The 18,859-nt window shown below is 35.2% G+C and overlaps 1 protein-coding gene across 1 annotated transcript in view; it reads left to right on the top strand.

The window, feature by feature from the left end:
- Positions 1 to 15,165, top strand: part of CAPS2 (calcyphosine 2) — a 28,587-nt gene extending 13,422 nt beyond the window's left edge. The window contains 7 exon segments of the mRNA XM_059081733.2: positions 2,532 to 2,554; positions 2,556 to 2,645; positions 3,690 to 3,763; positions 5,350 to 5,504; positions 8,325 to 8,454; positions 10,399 to 10,494; positions 14,990 to 15,165. Coding sequence (XP_058937716.1) covers positions 2,532 to 2,554; positions 2,556 to 2,645; positions 3,690 to 3,763; positions 5,350 to 5,504; positions 8,325 to 8,454; positions 10,399 to 10,494; positions 14,990 to 15,165 — 744 coding nt within the window.
- The last annotated feature ends 3,694 nt before the right edge of the window (positions 15,166 to 18,859 follow it).

The raw sequence follows: 18,859 nt of genomic DNA, 5'->3' as shown, positions 1-18,859 counted from the left end.
AAATTGTTACATTCATGTCATCTCATGATTAAAATGTAGCACTATCCACAGTGATCATGTAACAAAAATATACTCATAGGCTAAATCATTGGACATGGAACTGTGAATAACTTAAAAACATTCCCTCTTTTTTTTTTTTCATTCCCTGCTTTTGTGGGAATTACAGTCTAATGGGAAACAGTCGGAAGGGCCAGATAGGAGGGGCAATGACCCAGTTTTGTTGAGTCAAAGGAGGCTTCTTGGAGAAAGTGTCATCTAACCTTGACCTAGGTAGGCTGGGATAGGTAGATGGAAGAGGGTAGGGAAAGGCTTCCAGGTGGAGGAGACAGCTGGTACAAAGAACAAAAGCATGAAAGACATGGCTTTTTTTGAGAAGTGAAACTAGTTCTGTGTTGTTGAACTCTGCTTCAAGGTGGGGGTGGGCAAGAGACAAATCAGAGCTTATTAAGAGTGGCCTTTTGTTAAAGACTTTGTCGAAAATGTCTTGGGGAGTCATTGAAAGGGGAGAGGTGGATGAAATGAAGGGAGGTGGCATCATCGGGTTTGTGATTTAGAAAGACTTCTCTGGTTGCAGTGTGGGGAATGGGCTGAGGACTAGTACAAAGGACCAGATTGGATTGAAGCTACCTTAATCTAGGAAGGCTGTTGAGACACCCTGAATTAGGCGAGCGACTGTGGCTATGAAACTAATTAGAAAAATTAAAAAAAAACTTCAGGCAGTAGAATCATAAGATGTAGTGACCATCTGGGTAAGGAGTCGGGGGTGAGGAAAACGTTTACATCTCAAACTTGGATTTAATACATTATGCATACACTCTATATCTGTATTATTATCTATATCTATATCTGTGTGTATGTCTCTTAAGCCAGCCTCTAGAGATTGAGAAAATTAGCTCCAACTCACATTTCACAACCTGTAGGAATAATGTTTAATGCCTATCCCAGAGACGAAAGTTACCTCTAGCCCTGAGCTGCTGTCTCTAATAATTTATTTGTTCTCACTATCCCTGTTCCATATTACTTGAACCAGATGTGGAGCTTTGCTCCCTCTTATGATTTCCAAGAAAAAGAGAGAGAGAAAGTGAGAGGGAGAGAGAGAGAAGAGGGAAGGAAGGAAAGAAAGACGGGAGGGAGGGAGGGAGGAAGGGAGGAACGGAGCGAAAGAGAGACAGAGGGAAAGAGAAAAAGAGAAAGAGAAAGAGCCACACACAAACTATATATATGATACCTTGGGTGTGTGGCAGACATTTTGAAGGGGATATGGAGGGAAGTTTATATTGCAGCAGTGTATGGAATTTACAATTTGTTATTAGACATTCTTATTCTTAAAAATATGTCCTTTGAATATTTCCCATGGTAAAGGCCCTCCTCTCAATTATCTGACTCCTTCCACCTCTTGCTCTTCCCCACAATCTTCTATTTCTTTGTGCAGAAATATTCAACCTTATCTATCTTTCTGAGGGGTGTTGGGTCTCTTTTGCCTTCCAGGTGTTGCTCTGGAACTTATCTTTTCATTTCTATATGCCCCATCAAGGTCTTTTTTCTAAATACTCCCTAAAATAAATTGTAATGCCAGCTGTTAAGATAATACTTATAGAAACATGCACTTGTGTCCATAGACACACACACATAAAAGTGCACCCACATATGTTCACTCACATACATATATATATTGCTTTGGATGCACTGACACAGACCTCACAGACGTACCGTTATGCACACATGTATGAATACACACATATGCTTATATGCATAACCCTGCTACACATTATCATGTAGTCTCTTTAATTGCTTAAATAATAATTTCAAGAAAATTTATACACATTTCAAAGAGTGAAGAAAGTACTTATAGTTACAAGTTTTCTAACATAAATGCTCCAGGAAAAAGGAGAGGAGAGAAATCTCTTCCCTTATTTTCAAAAGAGATAATTAAGCCTCTTATTTTAAATTTGTGTTTGTTCATATTTGACCATATTTATTTGAGAAACTCAGAAATTAAAATAATGACAATTTTCGAAGTGTGGATTAAGGATTTTTGAGGGGAACTTTTTCACCAAAGCCTTGATGCTCTAAATAGCTTAAAACTAGTTTTACATTTATGTAATGTCTGTCATCAAAAGACCAGGTGAAAGAGGGTGATGAATCTGTCATAGTTCATCAGTTTGGAGCACATCTTTCTGTGGATCAATAGCTCTATTTCTGTATCTTGGGGTGTCATAATTTCCACTGAAATAACTTGTCCTTTCTTCCCCTGATTCTAAAAAACAATTGCAGTTCTTATTTTTTTCACATGAATTGTTAAATCTAAGATTGTTCTAACTGGGAGATTGGGAAATTAGTTCTCCTATTTTCCTATATTATTAGCTGAAGCCTGTGTGGTTTCTAAATATTCTCTCAATATACCTTTTTATTAGTATAAATGTATACCACATCAGATATAATCAAACTTGAATATTTAAAATTAGTATTAGTTGTATTTTACTTCTTATATATTTTATACTTTAAATAATTCAATTTGTTCATTTCTTTAGGGTGCAAACTTGACATTTTTGAGCTCATCCCAGACTTCCAGAAAGCATAAAAGAAAACACATTGCTTATACTTCGAATCACAAATATTGATCAGAGAGCTTTGGATTCTCTCAAGTAAGTCAAACATGCATTTGTCATTTTGGAGATAAGTGGAAACATTATTTTTATTATATTAAAATGAGATTCTATATCAAAGCATTTTGATTCTAGTTAAGATTTATATTAAAAAAAATAAAGCATAGCTATACATATCCATTTTATGTGCTATATCTTGTACTCAAATACATTCCATGTGTGGGAACAGTTATAATCAAGTAGAAACTTAAAATGTCCCATTTTAAGTTAGTTAAAGTACTTTATTAATTTGCCTGTGCTATAACACTTTTATTTTACCGAATGCTACCAAAGTAATACATTTTAAAAGATGGGATACAATACAATATAGTAACAACTTTTTCCACATTTTTAGTGTGATGCTTTTTTTAAGCACTAAAAAAAGTCTTGGATCCCACATGCTTGTGGTATTCATTGGTTGATAATACATATAATGAAAAAACAATGCTATGAATTAAAAGCTTTTAAATGAATTTTGAGTTTTTTTTTTTTCTTATCACAGAAAACATATATGCCATTCTTGTGGAGTGTTTTTTGGTGCTAAATATAATCAAGATAACAATAATTGGTGTGCTCTCTGTACATTAGAGGCCATTTGCCATAAATTGGCTATAAGGAAGTCTGTGCTTCTTTGTCTCTTACTGTATTGCTCAATATGACTGCATTTTTTTTCTTTTTAAAATAACAGTTTTACATTTTATACATTTAAAGGTAAAACTGCTTTTCAATTTAATAGTTTTAATTAAGTATTTTAAAAGAACATTGAAATAGCTACAAAACTGAATATAATGTTTAAAGGTAGTTCTTGGAAGGTTTAAGGATTGTAGCTTTTGATTTAGCATATTTAATTCTCCCAAGGATTAAAGCAGGGAGCAAAGGTGGGACTTGATTAATCTCTATGCACTCTTCCAACTTTCTGTAGCTTATTAAGAGTGAGAATTTATTTGAGAATTTCTTTGAGTCTAGAGCAGGGAAAGCTTAGAGTTTCCATACTCAAGATAGCAAAACAATACATTTTTATCACTGCAAACATGTCAATTGCAGAACTGATTCTGTGGAACATGATGATGCAATCAATGAAGAAGCCAATGACAGACTGGTTTTCAAGGCCATTCAAGGCCATTCATTACTACACTCTCAAGTAGTTTTAATTTTCAACCATTTTCTTTGTAAGTAGTAAAGCAGTATTTTCCAGATATTTCTTAGTTTTTTGGCACTTGATTTATATTTCCTATTTGCTTTCCTATCTTTTTATAAATTTATACACACATATACATATTTAAAAATATTTTTAGTATTTCTCCTACTTTAATGATCCTGTCTAACTGAATAACTAGTATTTTATGATTTATGAATTTAAAAATTTTAGAAAGTGCTAGATAGTATGGGTTTTATTCATGAAATGAATATAAGTGATTTTTGCAATATAATACTTGTCTTATGCATTAGATGATATCCTAAAGAGATTTGTGGCGGCCTAGTGTGAAAAAAAAAAATACTAGACTGGGAGCCAGATTTATGTTTGGACCCTTTCATTCAGTAGACATATGACTGTGTATACTCTTGCACCTCTTTCTTTATATCTAAAATAGGGATAATAACCTCTTTTATTAACTTTCAGAGTTGTTGTAGGTGATAAGTGAAATATATGTAGGTTTTGTACTCAAACATTTTATAGATTTGTTTCTAGAGTCCACTCTTGTAATCAGTACAGTATACTAGGCTCAAATAGACAAGTCCTTTGTTGAATCTCATAGTCAAGAAGGGAGGAAGGCATTAAACAAGTAATCACAGAAGTCAACATATAATTTATAAATTTTGATAAATCCTGATTTATCATATAAAAATGATATGGGAGTAAGGAGGCTAAAAACAGATTTAAAAGTTGTCTGGGATTGGTATTTGAACTCTCAAATATTCTTGATGCCATTGTTACTAAATAGTTTTCTCTGTTCTATCATGATCAATATGGTATTTGTCACTATTGTATCTAGTGACATTTGTTTTTACTTCTAATGTATTATATTTAATAACTGCTCTGGTAAAGTTACCTATATTTTCTTAAGATAGCACAAACTGCATCAAATGAAATCTGTCCCACAAAGAGAATGAGCCTAAGAATATAACTTCTTATAAATTCCTAGAAGAAAGGGTTACTTTAAATGTATAAGTATAGGATAGCATTCCAAAGCCTTGATGCTATTTAATATATAACCTACAGTTTGAAGATTTCAAACTATTTTAGAAATTTTGAACTGATGAATTGATGTCAGGCAGATCACTCAAAAATTTGTAATTCAGTTGGTAATTAAAAGAAAGAGGAAAGAGATTAAAGATATGGGATTGATAGATGAAGAGGAAACCTGGAAAATTTTAAAAAACTAAGATTTTATTTGTAACATTTAGATTATTTTCATGCTGATAAAGTGAACCATTATTTTCCTATATATAAAATATAACATTTTCACCACACAGTGGTGCTATTGTTCTGGTATATTTTACATGTGATTTTGTATATAACCCCCTTTACTAAGAGCATTCTATTTTTCAAAACCTTTTGTCAGTCATACGTATGATCTGGTTGCATAGTCACATCCCTTATGTCAGTTATATCAACTTTAACTTTCTTACCGGAAAGACAATTGCAATTTGATACATTTGTGCATAGGAATAATTAGTTTCCATCTCTCTTGTTCTTAAACAGATGTGCTAAAAGAACAGCTATTTAAAAGAGGTGTTCGTATTTTGACTGGATTGAGAAAATACCTTCAACAACTGGACAAGGAAGGAAATGGACTTTTAGATAAGGCAGATTTTAAGCAAGCTTTAAAAGTATTTCACTTAGAAGTGTCCGAAAATGTATGTACCACAGATAATTCTCTGCAGTGAATGACATAATATTCTTCAGTGGTCTTATTCACTTTTCTACTGAAATTTTAGTAGTTCATTTGTCTCCTCTTTATGCCTCGTTATCAGTGTTAAGCCATCAGGCAAGTCCTGCTGATTTTTTAAATGTCAACATTCATCCCTCCCTCATATACTTATTACGAGCCTAATAAGTGGGCATTGTTCTAAACTCTGAGAAGACATACTCTGTACTCTTAAGGTCTTCATAAGTAAAGGAAAGAAAAATATAAATGATTACAAAACAACATGATAAATGTTAAATAGAGAATGCTTTCAGAACATGTGAGATAAACTGCAAGCCAGGTTAAGGAGAAGGAAGTTCATAGGATTCCTGGAGGTGGGTATATGTCAGAGCTGAGTTTTGAAGGATGAGGAGGAATGAAGCAGACAAGAGGGGAGGAGGAGCGTGGATCAGACAATGGCTACTTCAGGAAAGGGAGAAGCACATGTGAAGGCTTCCAGGGGAGAGAGAGTGCGGCAGGTTCCAGGAATTGCCCCAGAGGCTTCACCCCTACCTTTCCCTCTGCTGTGAGTAATCTTCCACCAGACCTGTGCATGGCTGAATTTTCTCATCATTCAGGTTTTCTCTACTAAGAATACTACACTGACACCTCCATCTAAAGGAGCATCCCTTCTGATCCCTTATCCTCTCCATACCATTTATCCATTTTGTTTTCTTTATACCACTTTGTATACCACTGGCTCTGCCTGCAGTAAAATGGAAGTCCCATCAGGGCAGAGACCAAAGTGCTTCTTGTTTCCTGCTCTATTTCTAATACCTCAGATAGAACCTGGCGTTTGGCAGGTGCTGAATAAATAGACGATGCATGAGTTGAAATAGATAGATAGGTGGAAGGAAGGAAAAGAGAAGAATGGAGAGAAATAAGTCTAGCAGGATCCATTACATTAAAACTTTGCATGCTATGCTCAGAAGTTTGGATTTTATCCTGAGTGTACATGAATTTGAAACATGTCTACCTCAAGGGTTTTAGATAAGTCATTCTCTTGCATTGTTCTCTTTTGCTTCAAATCGTCTTGTCACAAGATATAGTACATTTTGTGGGAGGAACACTGGAAATTGAATTTATGAGATAAAGGTTCAAGTTCTAGCCTTAACATTTGAAATGTGTGATCTTGAATAGGCCTTTTCACTTTTCTGACATACAGACTCTGCTGGAGCAATCCAGAGATAATACTTATAGTCAGAGTTGCTTTGAAACTCAAATGAGAAAATTACATGCTTTATCAATTGTAAACTTCTGTGCCAGTATGGTATTGCTTATCACTGCTGTGGCATACCTGTCTTGTGTTTTTTACAATGTTTAACCTTGTGGCCCACCTAGTGACACACACTAGGGATTATCTAACTTCATCTCTTCATTGCATTAATAATAATAGTAACAAAACAGTAATAGAAAATTAGAAAGATGTTGTGTCTTATACCCTGTTTTTTCTTTTCCTCTATAATATCACTGGAGACTGCCCATGCAATGAGAAGCAAAAACAAGAACATAAGAATCACCAACCTGGGTCTAATTTTGGCACTAGTTTTGGGGAAGGCAAAGTCATTCTTACTAAATTGAAATTTTAAAAAGTTGGTATGCCCCCTAAATAGCCTAATTTATATAGAGATACTATCAATAAATATACCTTAGTTTTTTTTCAACTGAATTATCATTTTCCATCCTGCACCATATTTTAGAAAGAAAGAGTTATATAAATTTGTTGCTATTTTTGGCAAATTATTCAATTCTTGAAAACTGTTTCTTTTAAGCTTCTAGCATTATCTTTTAATTCTAGTATCCCTTGACTTGGGTGAGCAAATTCATCTACTATCCATATTACATATGATTTTAAAGATTAAGCTCATTTTCACACTTAAAAGCTCATTTTATTGACTTTAAAGTCTTTTTATGTACAGGGAATTACAAGAGACCAAAAAAAATGTATGGGTTGTTGAGAACTGCAGGGGAGCAGGGCATCTTAAGTTTCCTTATTAAAATTTTAATTGAAAAGATTAGGAGGAAATGGAAGAGCATATTTTGGGGGTAACCATTATTTGTCAGTCACCTTGCTAGATGTTTTATTTATATTCACATTTAAAGCTAACAACTTGACTGAAATATTGAAAATCTATTTATCTGAGTTTAAGAAAATCTCATGCTGTATTTTTTTTTGGTTGTTGTTAGGAACTTTATGAATAGAATATTCTATTAAATAGTGCATTTGCCAAAGCAGTAAGTGGCAATGGTTAAAATGAATAAATCGGCATAAGGGATCTACTCAAAACAGCACCTTTCAGTGTAAATCATGGAATAATTGTTAGAGTCATTCAAATCTCTTATACTTTCAAGTATGAAGACCAGCAGAACTACCGTCAGTATCCTAATGCCTTTTGGAGGCATTCCAGTAAGTGAAGTAACTTCTTAATTGTCACTGATATAATACATTAAAGATAATGAAATGGTCAAATTCAAGTGAATGGTAAGCATTTTTTATTGAAAAAAATTAAATTTAAAAAGATACATTTGTGATTTATTGCCACTCTTAAATGTTTCTTAACTTTATGGAACTGTCCCCTACAGAGTTTCTCTAAATAAGCTTTTTAGTGCCTTTGATTGGATTTATACATAACTTTTTGGAATTTTCTTATTAAGTCCACCACCTTGTCTAGGGCTACAATAGATGTAACAGAATGCTATTATGATGATTATTGGTGTGGCCATATATAACTTAAAGGTGTAACAGTGGTCTCTGTGTGATTATTTCTAGGATTTTGAGTCTTTGTGGCTAATTCTAAATGGTTATGGCAATGGCAAGGTTGATCACGAAGAATTCAAGTGTGCCGTTATAGGTGAAATGAATGAATACAGGAAATCATTTGTTCAAAAGGTAACTTGAAGTAATCTTTCAAATAGTTACTTTTAATAGATTTTTAGGTTCATTCTTTTAAATCTTTAATGAATTACCATTGAAAATGTTTTCAATTCCTTTCCCTGTAATGTATTTGGGGTTTAGTAAAACACAAACACACACGTACAAATCTACCCAGTATAAAGCAACATAACTTATGCCTATGTTTTAGGAAAATATTATAAAAGGAAAATAAAATCTGAAATTAAATTTCAGTTCACAAATTACTAATTCCATAAATTACTGGCTCCATATAGCTATATGTCTATATCTATTATTAAATATTTCCAAGCCTCAGTTTATCTCACAGAACTAGTCGAAGGTATTACATGTAAAATTATGAGCATTATAGCTGTCCCAGTGTCAAGGCTCAATGCACATTATCTAAGGATGATGACTAAAACATGTTTCTCTACTTTTAAAATATGCATATGTAAATGTTAAAATGAAGATTTAAATGATCGTGTTAAATTGTAATTAAAAACAGGAGCTCTGACTTATGTAGGAGAGAAGATATTACTTAGGTTCTGGTAGCCACTTTTAGAGCATGCTTTTGAGCAATGTAGTTTTCTTTTTCTTTTGTATATGTACCTAATATAAAATGTATATTTATCTAATACTGAAACAAAGCTATTGTGAATAGGGTAGTATGAACAATTACATCGGGTACAAATCTCCAATAGAAAATATCAAAATCTTTACCTTTACTGTCCAAAAGACAAAATAAAAACCTTATGTTAAACAAATTCACCACATAATATTTATAAATTTGCATATATTTTTACCTTACATGTCCTAGTGATAGGTGTGAGTATCAGGAGTAGAAACTGGAGGGTTGTCTCTTTCATAAGTCTTGGTCCTGGGAAGAGAGGACAAAAGTAGACTTAGTTTGCTAGGGCTACCATAACAAATACCATAGACTGGGTGACTTGCATGACAGAAATTTGTTGTCTCACAATTCTGGAGGCTAGCAGTCCAAGATCGAGGTGTCATTAGGATTGGTTTCTCCTGAGGCTGATGTCCTTGGCTTGTAAGTAACTGGCTGTCTTCTCCCTGTGTTCTCATGGTCATCCCTCAGTCTGTGTTGTCTGTGTCCTAATCTCCTCTTCTTATGAGGATACCAGTCATATTGGATTAGGGCCCACCCTAATGATTTCATTTTAACTTAATCACCTCTTTAAAGGCTTTATCTTCTTCTGCAGTCACATGCTGAGGTACTGGGGGTTAGGGCTTCAACATATGAATCCTGGGGAGGATGCAATTCAGCCCATAACAGGTACCACACACCTGTGACATTACTGTGAATAAACAAACTTGATTCTAGTTTTGACTCATCTGCAAATGTAGGATGTTGCTTTTGGTCAGTTGTATGTCTCTATGGACCCACTCCTCTTCTCGATAAAATATATTTTATGATCCTCAGAATTGCATTGAATTAGAGGAGTGATAAAACAACTAGCATTTTGAAAGGTAGTGTTACATTTTAGGAAATAGAGTAACAAAACCCATTTAAGAATTATTTAACTTTCTCATTGATTTTAGTAATGGAATATTTGCAGGTTTACTTTTTGACTCAAAATAGTTCTGGTCATTTGTCTTGGCCATTTATCAATTTCATGTGATTCGTAGAGCTGAAAGTTACCTGAGAGGTCTTTTACCCAACTCTTCAGTGTGTAGAAGAGGAAAGCCAGGGTAACAGAGGTTAAGTTACTTTCTCAAGGTCAGGGTGCTAAAAAGTGGTAGTGCACCTTAAGTGCAAGTTACCTAACATGTTGCTCCAATATCTTTCTCCCTGTTTTCATGATGCTTCCTTCATATACCAGTTTAGTACTTTAAACTGTCTTGTTCAGAGGTCAAAAATAACGTACTGCAGAATAGAAAATTAGGTTCTAATGATTTCATAGAAAAAAATAACACTTCTCTCTTTATTTAGGCCTTATGAAACTGGACTTTAACAAAACAGGCAGTGCATCTGTTATAGACATAAGTAAATGTTATTGTGCAAAGAAGCATCCTCAAGTAATTTCAGGTAATTATTACAGGTCAAAATGCATTAGATTTCTAAAATGTGAGTTAATCAAAGTACTATCTTTAAATTATATTAATTTATAGCAAGGACTTGAGGCCATTAAGTGAGGAAATAATTATTTTTTAAACCAGAAATCTGAGAGCTTCTTTTTTTTTAACATCTTTATTAGAGTATAATTGCTTTACAATGGTGTATTCTGCTTTATAACAAAGTGAATCAGTTATACATATACATATGTCCCCATATCTCCTCCCTCTTACGTCTCCCTCCCACCCTCCCTATCCCACCCCTCTAGGTGGTCACAAAGCACCAAGCTGATCTCCCTGTGCTATGCGGCTGCTTCCCACTAGCTAACTATTTTACGTTTGGTAGTGTATATATGTCCATGCCACTCTCTCACTTTGTCCCAGCTTACCTTTCTCTCCCCGTACCCTCAAGTCCATTCTCTAGTAGGTCTGCATCTTTAGTCCCGTCTTGTCCGTAGGTTCTTCTGACCATTTTCTTTTCTTTGTTTTTTAGATTCCATATATATGTGTTAGCATACAGTATTTTTTTTTCTCTTTCTGACTTAACTCACTCTGTATGACAATCTCTAGGTCCATCTAACTCACTACAAATAACTCAGTTTCATTCCTTTTTATGGCTGAGTAACATTCCATTGTATATGTGTCACACCTTCTTTATCCATTCATCTGAAGATGGACCCTCAGGTTGCTTCCATGTCCTGACTATTGTAAACAGAGCTGCAATGAACATTTTGGTACATGACTCTTTTTGAATTATGGTTTTCTCAGGGTATATGCCCAGTAGTGGGATTGCTGGGACGTATGGTAGTTCTATTTGTAGTTTTTTAAGCAACCTCCATACTGTTCTCCATAGTGGCTGTATCAATTTACATTCCCACCAACAGTGCAAGAGGGTTCCCTTTTTTCCACACCCTCTCCAGCATTTACTATTTGTAGATTTTTGGATGATGGCCATTCTGACCAGTGTGAGATGATATCTCATTGTAGTTTTGATTTGCATTTCTCTAATGATTAATGATGTTGAGCATTCTTTCATGTGTTTGTTGGCAATCTGTATATCTTCTTTGGAGAAATGTCCATTTAGGTCTTCTGCCCATTTTTGGATTGGGTTTGTTTTTTTTTTTTTTTTTTTTTGTGGTACGCGGGCCTCTCACTGCTGTGGCCCCTCCCACTGGTGGAGCACAGGCTCCAGACGCGCAGGCTTCGGACGCGCAGGCCTAGTGGCCGCGCGTTTTCGTAGTTTCGTAGTTTCTGTTGTTTTTGGTATCTGTCCCCAGTGGCTAAGGTTGGTTCAGTGGGTTGTGTAGGCTTCCTGGTGGAGGGGACTGGTGCCTGTGTTCTGGTGGATGAGGCTGGATCTTGTTCTTCTGGTGGGCACGGCTGGTGGTGTGTTTTGGGGTGTCTGTGGCCTTATTATGATTTTAGGCAGCTTCTCTGCTAATGGATGGGGTTGTGTTCCTGTGTTGCTAGTTGTTTGGCATAGGGTGTCCTGCACCCTATAGCTTGCTGGTCTTTGAGTGGAGCTGGGTCTTGGCGTTGAGATGGAGATCTCTGGGGGATTTTTGCCGTTTGATATTACGTGGAGCTGGGAGGTCTTTTGTGGACCAGTGTCCTGAACTTGGCTCTCCCACCTCAGTGGCACAGCCCTGGCACCTGGCTGGAGCACCAAGAGCCTGTCCTCCACACGACTCAGAAGAAAAGGGAGAAAAATAAGAAGGAAAGAAAGAAGATAAAACAAAATAAAATAAAGTTATTAAAATAAAAAATAATTATCAATAAAAAAAATTTTAAGTTAAAAAAAAAAACTGACAGAGAGAACCCTAGGACAAATGGTAAAAGCAAAGCTATACACACAAAATCACACACAGGAGCATACACATACACACTCATAAAAAGAGAAAAAAGAGGAAAAATATATATATATATTGTTGCTCCCAAAGTCTACCTCCTCAATTTGGGATGATTTGTTGTCTATTCAGGTATTCCACAGATGCTGGGTACATCAAGTTGAATGTGGAGCTTTAATCCGCTGCTCCTGAGGCTGCTGGGAGAGATTTCCCTTTCTCTTTTTCGTTTACACAGCTCCCGGGGTTCAGCTTTGGATTTGGACCCGCCTCTGAGTGTATGTCGCCTGAGGGTGTCTGTTCTTTGCTCAGACAGGGCGGGGTTAAAGGAGCCGCTGATAACGGTGGCTCTGGCTCACTCAGGCCGTGGGGAGGGAGGGGTACGGATGCGGGGCGAGCCTGTGGCGGCAGAGGGCAGCATGACGTTGCACCAGCCTGAGGAGCGCAGTGAGTTCTCCCGGGGAAGTAGTCCCTGGATCACGGGACCCTGGCAGTGGTGGGCTGCACAGGCTCCCAGGAGGGGAGGTGTGGAGAGTGACCTGTGCTTGCACACAGGTTTCTTTTGGTGGCAGCAGCAGCCTTACTGTGTCATGGCCGTCTCTGGGGTCCGCACTGATAGCCGCGGCTCGCACCTGTCTCTGGAGCTCCTTTAAGCGGCGCTCTTAATCCCCTCTCCTCGTGTACCAGGAAACAGAGGCAAGAAAAAGTCTCTTGCCTTCTCAGCAGCTCCAGACCTTTTCCCGGACTCCCTCCTGACTAGCCGTGTTGCACTAACCCCCTCAGGCTGTGTTCACACCGCCAGTCCTCTCCCTGGGATCCAACCAAGCCCGAGCCTCAGCTCCCAGCCCCCGCCCGCCCCAGCGCGCGTGAGCAGACAAGCCTCTCAGGCTGGTGAGTGCTGGTCGGCACCGATCCTCTGTGCGGGAATCTCTCCGCTTTGCCCTCCGCACCCCTGTTGCTGCGCTCTCCTCCGTGGCTCCTAAGCTTCCCCCCTCCGCTACCCGCAGTCTCCGCCCGTGGAGGAGCTTCTAGTGTGTGGAAACCTTTCCTCCTTCACAGCTCCCTCCCACTGGTGCAGGTCCCGTCCCTATTCTTTTGTCTCTGTTTTTTCTTTTGCCCTACCCAGGTACAAGGGGAATTTCTTGCCTTTTGGGAGGTCTGAGGTCTTCTGCCAGCGTTCAGTAGGTGTTCTATAGGAGCAGTTCCACGTGTAGATGTATTTCTGATGTATTTGTGGGGAGGAATGTAATCTCCGCGTCTTACTCTTCCGCCATCTTGAAGCCAAAAAGTAAACTTTACTATGTTCTTTTACTATAAATGGCTGAGGCCCTTCCTGAGATACAGCAAAGTTTAATGGGAAAATTGGGAATTCCAATCAGAGAGATCCATATAATGCACTGCTTAACCATTTACTGTCTGTGTTATACTGGACGAGTTATTTAGACATATGAGTTCTTCTTTCCTGTAAGTGGTCTGCTGTGGAGCTCGTCCTCCTTAAACATGTTAGCAGCGACTGGAGAGCTTCTTAATTTAAAAATTCTTAGGTCTATTATCTGTACTTATTTTTTTCTTTTATGTTTATAATTGAGATTAACTTTTATTTCCTGCTGAGGAGATAGTGATGAAATTGAGTTAGAACAGAATAGATTTAGAGAATAGATAATTACATGTGCAAGTTCTCTGAGTTAGTTTTACTGTAACTGCTTATGCTTCAAGATTTAAGGAAATGTCATTCTCTAGGGGTGGAGCTATCATATAATGAACATACATATGTCTATCAAAATTTGAAGGTACAGAAAATATCCTAATATTTCCTTCCTAAGGAAAAAATATTTAAGCTGAGATCACTCTTTCCTTTAACTGGCCATAATATAATCAAAGGTATTATTTAAATAGATTATTGTTCTTTTTCTAAATTAAAAAATCAAATGAATTTTTAAAAAAGGATGAATCAGATATTTCATGTTCTCACTTTAAATAACAAACTAAAGAATTCACTTTTTTTGGTTACATATGTGATTCTCAATAGCATCTTCCTATAGGTAAAATTTAATCATATTTAAGATAACCGACTAGTGGAAATAGCGTACTTAATGTCAGAGATTAAAAATAGAATGAGTTAATCAAGTAAAATTTCTTCCAGCAAAGATTTTCATAGGCCTCTGAATCCTGTGTTTGCAGTAATATTTTCTAGCTGCAGTTATGAGTAACTGCTTCATAAAGTAACTAATGCCTTTAACACACTGCATTACTGTGTTATCAGCTTATAAATCATGAAACTATTTACTTGTTTTCTTCTTTCCTCATTTCTAATGGGAATGAAACTGAGTTCTCTAAAACATTAACAAATACAAAAATATCTACAGTAGTAACTGTTATTTTGCCTACACATAAGGATACACCCTGTCAGACGCTTTTAAAAGATGCTTCAAATGTGTGTTAAAGTCCTCACCATTAAATTCTAGTTCATGCAAGAAAATGTTTAAATAAATTGAAGGGTAGTTTGACATAAGATTTCAAATTGTTGGAAAGATTTCATCAGGTGAATTAAGTATTTCTTTTTCATCATCAGCCATTTCACTGAACTTTTAAGGACATTGTTTCACAGTCAATACTATTTTACAGGACTTTCCACAGAGGAAGAAATCAAAACATCTTTTCTAGAAACATTGAAAGATGCCTGCAGTAAGTCTGATGAAGTGTCATATGGTGAATTTGAAGATTACTATGAAGGTCTAAGTATAGGGATAGTAGATGATGAAGATTTCATTAATATCTTATGTACTCCATGGGGTATCTAGTTTTTTAAAATGAATATGTCATCAGTACTAAGCATTTTAAAGGAGAGATGAATTGAATTTAAAGTATCAAACACTGGAATGTATTTTTCTAGGGCTCTCATTATTCTGTTTGTTTGTTGTTGTTGTTTTCTCAAAAAAGTTGAGCCTGGAAAGAGTAGTATTCAGAAAGATAGATGTAAGGGTATGTGTATACTCACACACATGTATGAGTGCTCACCTGCTTGTAAGTTTATAAAGATCTGTCTTTTTGATTTATTACTTATCTTGAATAAGTAATTATTCAAGTAATTTTAGTAGGTCATATTTTATTAGCCTTCATAGAAAAGTAACATCTGTTTCAAACAATAGGTCAGCAGCTATACAGTAACCATGTTTCTTGTCCATTGATTTTTTTGCTACCCATTCCCCAAAATATAATTGCCACCATTCTCAATTTGATGAACTAGACTTAGGCCCAAAGCCTATAAGACTGAAATAGTTCAGCTTGCTTCAAACATCTGAAAATGTTAAATGAATTAAAGGATATGCAAAAGAAACTTTTCATGCAGTGTAATTATAGATGTGTTCTGTACATAAATATTTAGAATGGTGAAGGCTTACCCCTCAAATGCTTATTTAAACACTGACTTGTCTTGTGAATTCTTGTCTTCCAAATCATGTACTATTGCTTGTTCAATAGAGCACAATGTAATTATTCTGGTGACCAGTTCTATTTGTTCTTTTATTCTGTTTTTAACTGCGATTCCTATTACCTGCTCAGAATTATTATTTAACTAGAAACAATACAAAATGGGAAGAGAAATATTTTCTTAGAATATTAAATAAAGAACTCAAAAAGTATGTTATCACTGTATGGACTAAGGGATAATTTAGTAATTCTTAACCAAAATGTAAAAAGTTCATCTGTGTCCTAAAATGAATGTATGCTATCCTAAATAACACCTATTTTTGGCATACTAAACAACTGAAACATTTTTTTCTAAATAGATCTTATTTAACAGTTAGATGTAGTCATTCTTTATAAATTCTTCTACGTTCCTCACATCTCTTTGGAAATACAGAGAGAAGAAAAAACTTTATAGAGTTATTTTCAAGTTTATGATTTAAAATTTTATGTATTAAGATAAAACAAACTATAAAAAATAGTGTCAGGCAAAATAAGTGGTTCAAAAATGAAAATACATACTGTGTAGAATATGAATTTTGGCATATAACTTCATATCTTTGACAACATTATCAGAAATGTGATGTGTGTGAACCCCATAAATTTAAAGTAGTACTTTTTCAAGATTCGAGGAGGTACTAAAACTTTCTACTGAAATATCAGAAACAGAGTATACATGGACATTTTAGTGCTGTTTTCTCTAGTTGAATTCTTTATTCCTTCTTCTATTAGGTTATTGTAATTAAAACTATATGCTGGAAGATGTTTTGACAGAAATAAGTCTGTAACACTATTTCTGAGTCATGTTCTTTTTCTTAGAAAAATTTATCCAACGATAGTCATTTTAAACCCTACAAATTGTTTTTACATTAAAATGACAAATAACTCTGTGCGTTCAATATGCATGTAATATTTTTCATTGGTAAATTTTATTTAATTCTCCTTAACAAATCTATTCTTATTATTGTTATGTCATATTTTCCTGTGAATATAATCAGAAAATGTATAGGCTGTCATATTGGAAAAAAAAGGGGGTGGGGAGATTCTTCCAGGATTTAATATATTAATATAACAGCATATTCTTCAATAAACCTCCACCCTCTGAATATAAATATTCATGTGATTATTTTCAGGAATTTTCTCTGTGTAGGAGATGTAACTTCTTGTAGTTAATTTCTTATTATTTTATACTGTTATTTCCATGTAGAGCTAGAAAATACATGTTCAATATGTTATTTGGCATATTTTGTTAAATTATAATTGGTGGCACAATAAATCATTCTGCTTTTGCCTCACTGCATTCTTCTTTGGTATAGTAAAAATCTATTGTTTAGTATTCAATTTAATAGACGAGCATTTAATAGAAGTTACATTTTCAAACATCCACAACATAATAATTGACTTTTGAAATTATATTAAAAATATAGTCTTCATATTCTAAAAATCTCTTGATTAGCTTTAAAATATTGTTATATGTTGTAACGATATTACATGAAGTTTATAGTTAAGAGTATTTCATTGTTCTCTAGATCTTTAAAAGGTAGTTATTTGTTTGTGGTATAGAATTGCTTTTCCAGTTAACCATACTGTTTATTGAATTCTATATATTGATTTTACTGTTTCTATTCTTATAAGTAATGTTTTACAGAATTTTCAGGGAAAATTTATATTTAATTAGAAAAGGGATATTATTTAGGAACTTTTAGCTATATTTTAATTAGGAAATAATATACATTTGTATGATGGAGCAACTATAGTATAGATAAAAGTATATGTTCCTGTTTTAAATTTTATGGTATATGAACATATGTACTTAATAAGCCAGTGATTCTGCACAGGGAGAGTCACTTAGGATAATTTATAATGTAGATGCAGCTGTAAAACACCTTATTTTATTAATTACTTTGGATTTCTAGTCAATCTAAGGTGTCAGTTACTTCAGGAGAGAATTGTATAAAGTTGTGCTTACTGCAGATTATTTAACATGCATTTGTGAGATTACAGTTTATGCTATAGTGCTTGCAAAATAAAATATGTACTGTGATAAACTGTAATCACTACTAGGTTGACCAGCAAGAAAAAAAATCTACAGTGAAAGTGCTTAAAGAAGTAGAAGGGACTGGGCCTGTATAACAGAAGCCAAGCAAGAGAAGAGAATCCAGTGGGTTGACAGGGATTATTAGAAACTGATGAGAGAAGAAGCTTGTGTCATTGCCTCCTACTTTTATTTTATGGTTATACAAACTTCTAAGGACAACTTAGGTATTGGATATCTTCATATAGTAAAGAATAAATACTCCATATTGCAGCCACTGTTCATTTGATCATTACTTCATTCATTCAGTCATTTACACCTATTGTGTAGCACTATCCGTACAATTGCCCAAGGCAGAGGTATTCTAAATTTTTCTCACACTCTGTATATCCACTCAGTCTCAAGTCCTTTGGTTTCTTTCTTTTGAATCTGTTCCTTTCACTATTCTCAATTGCTTATGCCTTTGCTCAAGCTTTTACCACATAACCCCTCATCAACTCTGTCTCTTCCCCAGTCCTACTTCAACCCATCCTACGTATTGCTGTTGGAATGATCTTTCTAAAATGTACACTTCTTCCATGATTAAAATCTTCCCTTGGTATACCATATCCTACAGAAAAGTTCAAACTGCTTACCTTAACATGTAAACCTGAATGATCCGGTCTCCCTAAGCTCCTCTCTCTCCACTCAGCTCACTCTCCATGCTCCCCCAGCCATTCTGAGCTACTTAAAATTTAAAAAATGGATTATGAGGTTTCAAACTTCTCTGCCTTCAGAACTGCTCTGCTACTTTTGTCCAAAAATTATTTCTTCCACTTAGTGCCTCTAAATTAATTCATACTTGTGTTCTGATACTACCTCAAGAACCATGTCTTTTAGAAAGCTACATCGGAGAAACTCTTGAGTCTGATGTAGTTGCCCTTCTTTGGGATCCTCTTGGCGCCTTGGATGTGCCCTTAATCCAGCATTTATCACTTCATACTATAGAGATTATT

Source organism: Kogia breviceps, chromosome 12, assembly GCF_026419965.1.
Source record: "Kogia breviceps isolate mKogBre1 chromosome 12, mKogBre1 haplotype 1, whole genome shotgun sequence".
NCBI lineage: Eukaryota > Metazoa > Chordata > Mammalia > Artiodactyla > Physeteridae > Kogia > Kogia breviceps.
Note: the sequence above shows the minus strand (reverse complement) of the source record. Positions and strands in the feature narration are given on the sequence as shown.